Source organism: Gymnoscopelus microlampas, assembly GCF_963454915.1.
Source record: "Gymnoscopelus microlampas genome assembly, chromosome: 14".
In the NCBI taxonomy this organism is placed as follows: domain Eukaryota; kingdom Metazoa; phylum Chordata; class Actinopteri; order Myctophiformes; family Myctophidae; genus Gymnoscopelus; species Gymnoscopelus microlampas.
Window position 1 is genome coordinate 17,314,845 of NC_139951.1, and position 13,681 is coordinate 17,328,525.

General features: G+C 44.4%; 1 protein-coding gene across 1 annotated transcript in view; it reads right to left on the reverse strand.

Moving 5' to 3' along the window:
- Positions 1 to 3,049: 3,049 nt before the first annotated feature.
- LOC311061002 (AT-rich interactive domain-containing protein 5B-like) overlaps positions 3,050 to 13,681 on the reverse strand; it is a 138,327-nt gene continuing 127,695 nt past the window's right edge. Inside the window, exon 10 of the mRNA XM_084079468.1 lies at positions 3,050 to 8,225. Within this exon, the coding sequence (XP_083935594.1) occupies positions 5,520 to 8,225 (2,706 nt within the window). The 3' untranslated portion in view covers positions 3,050 to 5,519. The remainder of the gene's footprint in view (positions 8,226 to 13,681) is intronic.

A 13,681-nucleotide genomic window follows, 5' to 3' on the forward strand; every position in this document is an offset into this window, starting at 1 on the left:
TACCATATGGCCGAGTTTCGTAAAAAGCGTATGCACGGTTAAGCCAGAACTGCCATAAACAAGTATTTTTCAAACTGCTCAAAATTGCGGACAATCTAAGGGCGGAGCTTACTGGTCAAAGCGATAGATGTGTTCCTCATGAGTCAAGGCACAAGTGTAAGCAAGTTTCACGACTTTCGGCCAAACGAGGCATGACTTTTGCCTGTTTAAAGTTTGCATTTTCAAAAAATTGCTATAGCGCCCCCTTTTGGCCAATTGGAGTGAGATTGGTTTCAGTGATATTTGGAATGACCATCTACATTTCTGCAAAGTTTCAAAGAAATGTGAGTCTTGCATGTATGTGTTAGGGGCAGATGAATAATTTTCATAAAACTGCAATAGTTAAAACCTATGGATGCATGGGATTTTTGAGCAATCTGCACGAAACGTTTAACACTTGGACCTCTGCCGACAACTTCTAGGCGGCGGAATTTCCATAAGTGAAAAAATGCATAAGTTAGGAGCCAATGACTGTTTTTCATATCATTCAAAATGGTGGGAGATCTAAAGGTCAGAGGTCAAAAGTCAGAGGGTGAAAGTTGTTCAGCATGAGGAGACGCATATGTGTATCCAAGTTTCATGGCTCTAGGTCAAACAGGGCATGAGTTGTACCTGTTCAAAGTTGGCATTTTCAATTGAGTGCTATAGCGCCACCTTTGGACGAAAGATTGTGAGAATTATTTCTTGATCGTTTTTCATGACCATCTACCATATGGCCGAGTTTCGTAAAAAGAGACAGCACGGTTCAGCCAGAACTGCGAAAAGTGTCAGAAGAAGAAGAAGAAGTGACAGAATAAAGCGAATAATAAAACAGGTCCAGAGCTGAGCTCTGGCCCCGTAAATATTGAGGGAATCTGGGTCTATCCAGTCTAAGCTTTATGAATCTATAAAGCTACTTTTGAACACACATAAACACTTGGCTGCAAAGAGGTGGAAAACAACAGACAGCAGATTGTATGAGATGTCTTTTTTACTTTGTTATAAAACAGTTTATTACTCATTTATAAAATGTTACATAGCAACCTTAAGTGTTGCCCTGACAAGTCAGAGCTGATACATTATGGTACTTACAGTATCTCAAAAAACAAACTATTTATTTCATATATATATATATATCACCTGTGACACTCCTGGAAAAAAACATCATTACCTGGAAAATTGTGTTGCAGAGAAATAGCTAATAATTTAGATTATATTCAAACCAAGAATACTCAATTTGTGGCGAAACCTACATGTACTGCAGGTAAATTAAATACTTTTCTTATTGATTGTGTGCCCATTCATGCCTTTCAAAACTACATTTATCTTCCCTAAAATGTCATTGTGGATTCAGCATTTGTTTTGAAGACATGAAGACTTTTTTTTCTCTTTCCTTTTCACAGAATTGTGTTTCGCAAATGAATGGTAAACACAGCATTTTCATAATCTGTTAAAAAAGAAAAACATCTTTCTTTCACAGCACACATACCGTAGCTTCCTTTTGGTTACAAAATAAAAGCAAGTCAGGAAAACGGATTTAGTCTGATTGCTCTAATCGCAGCAATTGTCCATTTATAAACATCACATTAGTTCATAAACTATAAATCTTTGTTGATGTACTGTAGGAGCTTGGCGGCGCTTTGGGGCTTTTCACCCATCAAGAGCGGGAAAGGCTAGATCTGCTATTCAAACATAGCAGATCTACAAGCTCATAGCGTGGCACCGAGTGCCGCGCCATGAGCTTGTAGATCTTCTATTTTTGAAAAAGAATTTGAATATGGGTGCAAATCTTTGAATATATATATATTTTTAAAGCGAAGATTTGTAACTCAAATCTTTGCTTCTGGGGGTCCCTGGAACAAAATATTTTGCAAATGTTCGCTTTAAAAAAATACGCATTCAAAGATTTGCACAAATTTGAAGTTCATAGCTATGAGCTTATATATGATAAAGAAATCTAAAATGACAGAGAAGTTGAATGGATTAATGTAAGCGCTCTTAACGAGTAGTGGCTTGAGAATATGACTCCACCCCCAGCAAGGTGACACACTTCTTCTGATGACAATCCAGAGTTTCTTTTGTCGACGATGGGACGGTTCTGTTCCGTTATGAGGGTCCCTCTCTTCGCTCCCGGGTGTGACACGTGGAAATAATCCTACGCCCCGATGTCTTATCTAAATCACTGATCAATAACAGAGTACATCTTTGGCCCGTCCCCCAAAACCGTACGTGACATGACATTAACCACTGGTTCTCAATTGTGTCGTCCGGGGACCAGCAGGGGTCCAAATAAATGGACACAGGTCGGTCTGTATAACTCTTATATGTATAAGAGTGTACAAATGGAACCAAACAAACCATCACAGGTCCATTTGGGTCCATTTGTACACTCTCAGAGGTTAATTAACACTTAAATAAATCATGAAATGGCAGCTCCCAATTACATCTCCTTTAACTTCCCTCTCAAAAAAGATCACGCACACACACACACACACACACACACACACACACACACACACACACACACACACACACACACACACACACACACACACGCAGAGTAAACGGTTACAGTACACACAACAATCTCCGCATTCCTCTGAGGCAACAGTAGCCAGTGAACCAAATGTAAAGTGTTGACATGGGAATGTCAATATTAATGACTGTAATAATAATAACAATAGAAGCAATAATAGATCTATATTTTGTTTTGTACAAGAGGCACCTCCGTCCTACATTTTACAACCACATTCAACATTGTTTGTGTGTGTGTGTGTGTGTGTGTGTGTGTGTGTGTGTGTGTGTGTGTGTGTGTGTGTGTGTGTGTGTGTGTGTGTGTGTGTGTGTGTGTGTGTGTGTGTGTGTGTGTGTGTGTGTGTGTGTGTGTGTGTGTGTGTGTGTGTGTGTGTGTGTGTGTGTACTCGTAATACTATACATGTGAGGGCCAAATATCCCCCAAACTACAGTTTGAGAAATGTCCTGGTCCTCAGGAGATAATGGTTGTTTCATGGTAAAAAAATGAGAGTCTTTAGAGTTAGGAAAATAGGAGAAGATTAAGGTTGGGGTCAGGGTTAGACATTTAGAGGTTAAGTCACAACACCATGCGCTGTGACCTTATGCTTCAGGGTTAGGGTTAAAAGCGGCAACAAATTGTATGTGACATTCATAAAACAGCTGTCTTAAAACACTGAAGTCCTCACAAGTATAGTAATATGTGTGTGCGCGTGTGTGTGCGAAAAGCAGAGAGGGACTGAGACTAAACATGTAAGTGAGGAGATCTTATTACAGATGCACATAGAAACATAAGAGATTAAATGAGAGAAAGAAGAGCGAGATGTACCAGCTATAAGGGAAGAATACACGGTAGAACGCTCAAGAGAGTTCATTTAACTCATAAAGTGTACAAAATAGAACCAAATGGACATTTGTAGTCTCTGAGTTAAATTTGCACCGAAAGCTTTTACAGCGTAGTTTGGAAGGAGAAGGAGCTAGATAAAGAGAGTTTGAAGTGGAACAGATAAAGCTGCTTTCAAAGGTGTTTTTAGATAGTTTTTCCAGGAAGGAGCACTTATCATTTCTATTTACTGTACATGTATCTATAGATCACATTGCAACAGCTGTAACATACTGCATAGTCCCAGTGTGGTTCTATAAAGCAGTGGTTCTCAAACCTTTTCACGTCAGGGACGCCCAAATTAATATGTATTTGGCCACGGACCCCCATCTGAGAATAATTTATGCATACAAGATTTGTGTTGTTAAAATGTTTCCAAAAAATATTCTAAGCTTGTCACATTCTTCTTTTCAAGTTTAAAAAAAAAATATAGCAGATGTACAATCACACAACATGTCGTGATGCGGCACATTGTGAGCTTGTAGATTGGCTATTTTTAAATAGCTGTTTTGGTTAAACAGATTTTGATGCTATATTAACACATTTTGCTGGGGACCACCTGAGACCCCCTCAAGGACCCCTGGGATCCCCGGACCCCACTTTGAGAACCACTGCCATAAAGGCAAGCAGTACAGGACTACAAGAACCTGTTTCAAATAAGACGTACGTGAACCTCTCATGGCTTCAGTAAAACCTTAAGACCTAAAAGTATCTACTATTTCAATAGTGAAATCCAGTGCTACTGATAAAAGGTTTGTAGTAACGACACCATCGTAGTTCAAGACTAAAAGCCTAATTTAGGCTCACGTGTGGCTGTAAAACATGGAGAAGTGTAAAACAGATGGAAATAACATGTTAGTTCCCAACTACATCACTACCAGAACAATTCTAAATATCCATTTATTTTATTTTATTTTATTTTATTTTGTCATCTGGTCATGATGTTGCAAACATCAGTGTAAACTGGTGAGAATGAACAGCATTGTAATACATGAAGCTGTATTATTTAGGAGAAACCGTTTAGCATCACTAGCCACTAAGGCTGCAAGTACCTGGATGGGGGATAGGCGTGTTTCCAGCTTTGTCTCAGAGCGTATTTAACATGGCGCTACACATAGGCCTACTGCACGTTCTGCATGCAACTTTAACTTACTGCTGCACTATTGCTTGGAATTATACATCTATTTGTTCTTTTGCTGTAGCCAGAAGGCACACATATAATGATCTTGTGACTCTTATAGCCAAACGGCAGTTTGTTGTGTTTGAATATACTGTACTAGTAGTGCCTGTTCTGTTGTGTAGAATTGAGAAATAAGTTTCTATAAGCCTGATGTATTCTTCTTCGTCGTACAACGGTGTCGCTCTGCGAGAATAGCTTGTAGATCGGCCATTGTCGACGAGTGACACCGCCACGTCGTATATAGTTTAAGCATAAGTGACCAATGGAGCACAAGATGACATGGCAGACATCTCGTACGTGTCGCAAAACATTTGGTTACACAGAAACCAAAAAACATACTGTATGGTGCACACAACCAACCCAATGACAATATGGGTCAGGAATCTATCGCATATTGTGAGGAGTAATCTTTTTGATTAATTGACAATAATACACATTAGCCTCATTTGGCCCATAAAAAAAGAACATGTGCAAATTGTAAACATAAGGAAGTAGCAACGAGACAAGTTTTCTTTTTACAGTCGTGTCCAGATACAAGCGCTCTTGTCATACTGTCTGTGGTTTAATAGTGTGTCCTTACGCTGGAGGGAAATGTGTCAAAATGGAATCAAATCTGAGATGCGTCCTAACGGGGGGGGGGGGGGGGGGGGCAGGAAAAGCTTTGTGCTGAGTGTGTGTGCATGTGTGTGTGTGGATGAGACTTGACACTGGACGATTCCACTTCCAAGTGCGTATACCGCAGTGGTTCTCAAAGTGAGGTCCAGAGACCCTCAGGGTTCCTTGAGGGTTCCAAATGGACCCAAATGGACCCTTTACAGGTTACAGAGTGTAACAAATGGTTTCATTTGTACACACTCAAGAGTTATGAGGGGGGGGGGGGTCCTTGAAATTAAATAGTCTGAGAACCACTGTTGAGTGCTGTGTCTATTAGGACAGCTTAGTGCTGGGATGGACAGAGTTGAGCTGTTGCGCGCTGAAGGCGGGCTGGGGGTTGATTGACACCGGGTACAGCCCGTGGTGCAGCAGGTCCCCGTACGTCGCGGCCGCCATGGGATGCCGATACATGTGGGCGGGGCTGGCGGCCGCCTGAGCCAATAGCTGCCTCTGCATCATGAAGGAGTGGATGGCGAAGGGCGGAACCAGAGGGGAAAGCACGGCCGCCGATTGGTTCTTCAAGTACTGGAGCGCGTGGTGGTGATGGTGGTGGGGGTGCGTGTGGTGGTGGGGGTGCGTGTGTGGGGGAGGGGGGTACCCCAGGGCGTCTCCGCACAAGTCCTGGACCTGAGAGTGAGAGAGCGAGAAGGCCCCCGCCGGGTAGAGAGCCGAGGGGAAGATGTGAGGAGCGGTGGGGGCCGGGAGGAGGGGGAGCGGGGTGGCCGCACCTCCTTTCTGCCCCCCGCCGCTCCCCCCTTCCGCAAAGCCGCGCGACGGCGTGCGCACGGGCTCGTGTGCCACCGGCGGCGACTTCAAAATGGCCGTCCGGTGCGCCGCCGAGTCGTCGCCCGTCTCCTCGTGAGCCTGAGGCTTCCTGGCGGGAGACGAGGACACCATGACGTCCTTTGATGTGGCGAACGAGGAAGAGGAGGAGGATGAAGAGGAGGTGTGCATGGGTGTGACGGCTCGTATCTTCCGCTCGGTGAGCCCGTTCTCGGACTCCTCCAGGGGTCGTTTGAGGGGCCGCGCTGTGCAGATGTTCTGTGGCGCCACTTTTGAACTCAGGATGGGACGGATGATGTTGGCGGGGTCGTCCGCTTTGCCGTAAAGTTCAGCCGCCTCCCTCTCCTGCTCCCTCCTCTCTCGTTCCATCCCTCCTCTGTGTCTGTGTCTCTCTCCGTCGTTCCCCCTCTCCGCCGCGTGCCCGTTAAGCGTGGGCCTCGGGTGGGGCTCCGCGGGGGCCGCGCCTTGTCTAGGGGCGTGGCCGTGTGTGTGCGTGTGTACGGTGGCGTGCGTGTGCGTGGCCGACGTGGTCATGGGCGGCACGCGGCACGCTCTGGGGTGATACGCCACGCCGAGGGCCCTGTGCCCGTTCTGAAAGAGCGGCGGCGATGACGCCCTCGCGTCGCCTGGCGAGTGAGGACCGTCCCGATGCATGGCGGGTTGCGGGAGGGATTGGCAGGACGAGGGGGCTGACAGTTTGGGAGGGGAGGACTTGGGGAGACTCAGATCTGTCGGCTGGTCGTCTGCAGGCGGCCTGTTGCCGTTGGCGGCGGGTTTGTCCTGCAGACCAGAGTAGCTGAAGTCGTGGTGCAGGTGAGACACAGAGCGAGGGAAGGGCTCTGAACACACACTGTCTCTGGGGAGGTTTAGTCCTTGTGTGTGGTGACGTTGGGCCTCGTCGTGGGACAGGTCGTTGCTGAACCTTAACCCGTGCTGTTGCTGCGGATGGCTGGACTCTGCACTGCCTAACTGGTGGGGAAAGCTTACGTATTTGTGCTGTTGATGGTGATGATGATTGTGATGATGGTGATGTTTGTATTCTGAGCGGGGCAGCTCGCCATGGTCCCGGTGCATCTCTAGCCCACTCCCTGTGTCCCGGCCCGTGCTGAACTCGTGTCCTAAGCCGTGCCCTTGTCTCAGGTGGCTCTCTGCGTTTTTGTAGAGGCTGTGCAGGTGTGGAGAGGAGTAGAGGTCGTTGATGAAGCCTGGGGGAGTCTGGCCCGGGGTGGGCGTGTCTGGAGCATGCAATGGCGAGGGTGACAGACGCCGCTGGTATGGCTCTTCTGGACGGGAGTGAGGGTGCAGGTGACCGTACGGGAGAGAGGGGTACGCCGGCGGGGGGAAGTTATGTTCGTGGGAATACAGAGGCGACGCCACTCTTTCCTCTCTGTCTATTACTCTATCAGTCTGTGCTTGTGCTCTCTCTCTCTTGTCATCTGCCCCTCCCCCACGTGACCTGAAGCTCTGCGCGAGCTGGATCACCGAAGGGCGATTGACCGCCGCCGCCGAATCGGAGCTGGCCACCGGCTGCCCCGCGGCCTCCTCTGCGACGCCATTGGATAAGCTGCTGATGAGCGGAGGAGGCGGGCCATAGGAGGGGGGCAAGTGACTGTGATTGGGCAATCCGGTCCCGCTGACCTGTGACAGGGCCTTCTTCTTGGCCAGCGGGGACATGATCCCCGGGTTGACCCTGGGCGGGTAGAGGTGCGACGTGAAGTCCAGAAAGCTGCCCTCTCTCCTGGGCAGGTCGGCCTGTTCGCTGGGGGGGTCTGGAGCAGTGGGGGATTGCAGGGCTCTGTGTTTCAGCGTGGGAGAAACCAGCCCAATGTGACACAGCTCCTTTGCGTCCGCCTGCTCCTGCTGCCATTGTTCTGAGTGGGTGGGACTTACAATCTTATCAGCAGCCAGTGGGAACATGTCTGTGTCCGTCGTGATTGGCGGGCTCGCCAAGTGGGAGGGGTCTGTTTCCCAGGATGCCGGAACTCTCCCCCGGAGGTCACAACCGTTCCTCGTGCTCCTGCACACCTCCTCCTCCTCCTCCTCTTTGAACTGGTCTGTCATGTCCCTGTCCTCCACCCGTGCCATCTCTCCTGTGCTCCACCTCTCCGTGTTGGGGTGCAGTGGTAGCAGGGCTTCCAGCGGCGTGAGGAGGAGCTGGGGCTCCACCTTCAGCTGAGGACACTTCTCCACTGCGTCCTGTGAAAGACAAATGAAGGAATGCATGAATGCATGAATGAAGGAACGAGTAAATGATCGACAGAAGGAAAGAGAGAGTTGATGGGAAATGGAAGAGGATGAAAGGCAAAACAGAAGATCATCAGAAATCAGACATAAGGAAACATTTTCACTTCAAATTACTGACAGACTTCCTCCGCTGTTGTACAATACGACCAGTGTGTTCACATACGTCCTCCAGTCAATGGACACCTTCCCACAAAGGAGAAAACAGGAGCTAGCTGGAGGAAGGGCCAACATAAGACTTATAACATGAGAAAAAAATAACTATCCGTTTATTTAAACTGTTTTGGCTGATGATTCATATCTGAAACTGTCAGATAAAGCTCAGGACAAAATAAATTACATCAATGCTCAAAGAGTTCTATGACTCACCAAACTCAAAAACACAGTTTTTATTTTGTTTCTGTTAAACACTGTTCTTAAAAAAACACAATCATCAATCATTTTGTAGACTCAAAATGTGGGGTCATCTCACTCTGTAAGCTTCACTCAGCCCTATCAAACCAGATTTATACCCGAAAATAGCTGATCTACAAGCTCACCAGAGCATGTACTGTAGATCGGCTATTTTCAGCGCACACATACAAATTAAGCTTTAGGATAACAAGACAATGTTTTGAGTAACGTCGTTCTGTGTTTGACCGGGCTGACTCTGTCCGTGTGGGTTTTCACTGCCAGTTCCTATCAAAGAGTCAAATCGAAGGCAGGCCGTAATTAAGGACTTCAGACGAACAATGTTTTTTTGAAGAACCCCATGTGTACTTTGCACTTGTAGTCCCTCCAGCTCATTTGCAGCGTGTGACCGCGATGAATTGTTCAAAAGAAGAAAAGCTCTCCGCTGTCTTTAATCATTAATGTGCACATTAAATTCCCATTGGTTGATTTAAAGTAATGAACGATGCTGAGGCTGCGCTTACATCAGAACTCATGATTGTTCCTGTGAGGGCTTCTCATCTCTCCTTGAGGATTTTTTTTTTTTCCTTTTTACATAACGAGGAATGATAACAATAAAAATGGATGTACTGTATATATGAACTGAGGCCATTTATAGGGGAGATAAATGAACAGATGTCATAACATCCTCGACACTGTTTCTCTCTCTCTCTCTCTCTCTCTCTCTCTCTCTCTCTCTCTCTCTCTCTCTCTCTCTCTCTCTCTCTCTCTCTCTCTCTCTCTCTCTCTCTCTTTCTCTCTCTCTCTCTCTCTCTCTCTCTCTTGCTCTCGCTGTTAGGGAAAAAAAGGCAAATTACATTTGAAATACTGCATATCGTCTCTGTCGTTTGGAAACCACATATGTCCAAAACTGTTACTTTTCAGGATTGTAATTCAAAAAATAGCAAAGGTTGCAGATCTACAAGCTCGAGCTTGTAGATCTGCTACTTTTGATGCTTTTGTGTGACGCTGTACTATGAACAAGTAGGGCAAAAAGTTAAAACATGGAGATAAGAGGTTTCTGCCCGACATTTGAAATACTGCATATGAACACAACATGAACACTGACATGTAAACAACGTGTTAACTGGTGCTTTCTTGTATAAAGCTATGTTTATTCTCAGACAGAAAATCCCATTTTTGTTTCCCAACATTCTCTCTCTCTCTCTCACACGCAAGCGTGTACCCGCACACGCACGCACACACGCGCACACACACACACACACACACACACACACACACACACACACACACACACACACACACACACACACACACACACACACACACACACACACACACACACACACACACACACACACACACACACACACACACACACACACACACACACACACACACACAATGCACAAGCACCACTAGAGGGGGTAGATAGATAAGCTATGGATTTAGCAGCATACGTGTTCTACATAGAGAGGATATAGAAGACTGTTGCAGCTCACTACTGTCTTATGTTGTTGACATGACAAAACAGAGGGATGGGGAGAGGTGGGAGGGGGGGTATACAGCAGTGGTTCTCATATGTGCTCATGTCAAGGACCCCTAAATGAATATGTATTCTGAAAACAAAAATTGCCAGTGGGGGTTCCAATCCCAGCATGATTTCTCGCACTATAATAGTGTGCCTTTTAACCACTTAACCCTGATGTTCTTTGATGTACGAAAAATAGCAAAAATAGCTGAACACATTGCATTGTCATGTTTTATGCAAATATTTTATCCTGATTGTAGCACAAACAGATTTGTTTCAAATGTACAGAGCTTTATAAATAAAATGCATTATTATTATTATTATTATTGCATTGCAACACGCTGTGATCTTGTAGATCACCTATATTGAAAAAAGAAAGAAAAAAGCGTACAGAAAATGTAGTTAAAGGGTGACTTCACCCATTTTCAACCTATCTTCATACAACTGGTCCTCACTAATGCTCATTATAATTATAATACTATAATTCTACTCAGTCTGTGTCTTAGAGGAGGGCTGTGGACAGTTCAGAAACCCGCCTACCAGTGACTGACATCATCGATGGGGAATCCAAGCTAATAGAAACTGCAGGCTTTCTATTCCTGGAAAGTTTGCATGCTGAAATAGAAACCATTGTTCTCGCATTAATAAAGGACCAACCCTGCCTACCGATGATTTCACTCGTAGGTGGGTTTCTCAACTGTCCACAGCCCTCCTCTGAGACACAGAGTGAATAGACAAAAACTATATTATCATGAACATTAGTGAGGACCAATTATATGAAGATAAGTTGAAAATGAGTGAAGTCGTCCTTTAAGCTTGCCTCTGACTGACACTGAGGTCTCCGTATCTTTCAGCCCAGAGCGCTACCAGGAACAGAGACACGCAAACTTTTTGAAATATTAACATCCACCTTGCGTTTGACACGTCCCTAAATCTTCTCCCGTTTAAAAAGGGCAACCACACAATATGCTGCCTGGGAACGCCGCCCGCTTATGGATCACAAGCTTTAAGTATTTCACTCTTTCACTGTTGTGTTGACGCAGTATTTCTGGAGAGCAACTACAGTACACCCCTACACCAGAGGTTATCAACTATTTTCATGTCAAGGACCCCCAAATTGATATGCATTTGGCCCTGGACCCCCATGTGAAAATATATGTTGTGCCAGGGACCCCCAGAAGAGAAGATTTGTTAAAAAAAAATATATCTAAAATTATTTTAAAAAATGCAATACTTTCAAGATTATTATTATTTTTTCAAAAATAGCAGATGCACAAGGCTTGTATATCTGCTATTTTTTTTTATAGCCAACGTATAAAATATGTGGTTAAATTATTGTGATGCTGTATTAACAAATTTGGGACTCCAAGGACCCCTGGGGGACCCCACTTTAAGAACCACTGCACTACACCCCCCTACTCCCCCCCACCCCCCCCCGGCTTTATTATTCTCTTGTTCCATTTCAGTCGCTCTATCATCTGCATAGTTTCAGGCCAAGTTATGAATACCTATCATTTTACCATAGACGTGATAAGCTTCAGTATTTTTGGCCCTGTTCTTCATCTAAACTGATGATGTATCGTACCCTTTGGACAAGCGTAGTGGTTCTTTAAAGCTGCAATCAATAACTTTCAACTGCTACCCTGGAATGGAACCCGGGTCCCCAGCGCCAGAAGTTCTACTGTTGAGCTATTAGGGACAGCTGGTTTGAGCAGAGGATTAATTGCGATTTGACCTTCTGGCAATACCTCTTGTTGACTAGTAGTGGTCTTACACGATCACAGGATGTACAGTAAATCGTACGTCTCAATAGAAGAGCAGGGAGACCTAATACAATCACCGCAGTTTTGTTAAAGGAGGAGTTCACCCAAAGAATTACTTATTTTCTATCAATTACACACCCCAGGGAGCCCTGATTTCATGGATTTATTTTTGTTTTTGTGGCATTCCTAGACAATAATTGATGACTGTGTGTATTTCCGGTAGGAGACACAAATAATCTACTTTGTGTCTCCTACCGGATACATTAGCCGGTAGGAGACGGGAATCAAATTAATAGCTTAGGAATGCGACAAAAACTAAAAAGAATCCATGGATTCAAGGCTTCATAGGGTGTGCAATTGATAGAAAATAAGTCATTTTTTGGGTGAACTCAAATAACCTTTATTCACACACAAAACGTTTTCAAAATCGTAAAAAAAAATCTAAAATAGGAGATCTACAAATTCGCAACGTGTAAAGATGCAACACATTGTGTATAAAAGTATAAAGTAAGGCTTAAGTGATTGAAACTTTATTTATGCATGCTTGGAATCTAGTGCATGGTTATCAAAATAATGATGTGATTGTATTGGTTGTGCATGGTGATATGACTTCAGTATCACCATTATCTAAAAATGTTGCCTTGATTACGATTAATAAACAATTATTTAAATTTTGGTTGAAAATAGCAGATCTACAAGCTCTGAGCTTGCATATTGTCTACTTTCCATACTTTTGTACGCCACCATTGCACACCGAAGTATAATACAGGATTAAGTGGTTACTCAGACTAATCGATTTAGTTGATTATATTTATATATAACTATTAGATTTTTTTTGTTCTGAGAAATCCTGCTTCTCGATTATTCGATTAACCTACACGAGCAAGATTAAGTCGGTTATTAGTTCATTTTTTTTTTTTTAGGTTTTGATATATTTTCAGCTAATTGGCCAGCCCTATGCATGAATAAACCTAATGTGAGGCAGCAGAGCGGCTGATGTCACTGCCCACGGTCAGCCTTATTGCATGAGGTCATGACCTTTGAACTCTGTTGACCCCTGAGGTCATCAGTGAAGACGGATGGGCGGATGACTGACGGATCCATTCAAAACACACCCACACACTTTCACAAACACATGCGCACACGCGCACACGCACACGCACGCGCGCACACACACACACACACACACACACACACACACACACACACACACACCAAAAGGGAGACTTCCCATGCAATCATTACCTGAACTGTTCTTTTGAAATAACATCAAACACGTGATTTCAGTATATTTCCATTAACCCCTCCTTCCTCTCCTGTTCCACTCATCTGCTTATTCTCTCCATCTCTGGTCCACATCTCCCTTTTCATTTATTTATTTACATGAGAAACATAGCTGGTTTCATATCTCCAACTCTTCCTTCTTAAAGGAAGCAATAACACCACATAAAAAATACTCTGTTACAAGTAAAAGGCCTGTATTCAACATTTTACTTGAGTAAAAGTACAAAAGTATTGCCATCAAAATATAGTAAAAGTAAAAGTACTCAAATTTTAAAGCTGCTAATTGTAGTGGAGTAAAAAGTACAAGATTTTACTCTGAGGTGTAGTCGAGTATCGAGTATAAAAAAGAAATGCAATTAAATTGTACTTAAGCACAGTACTTAAGTTACTTTACACCACTGTTGACAGGCGGTTTCTAATGTTACTTGTAGCATTTCACCACA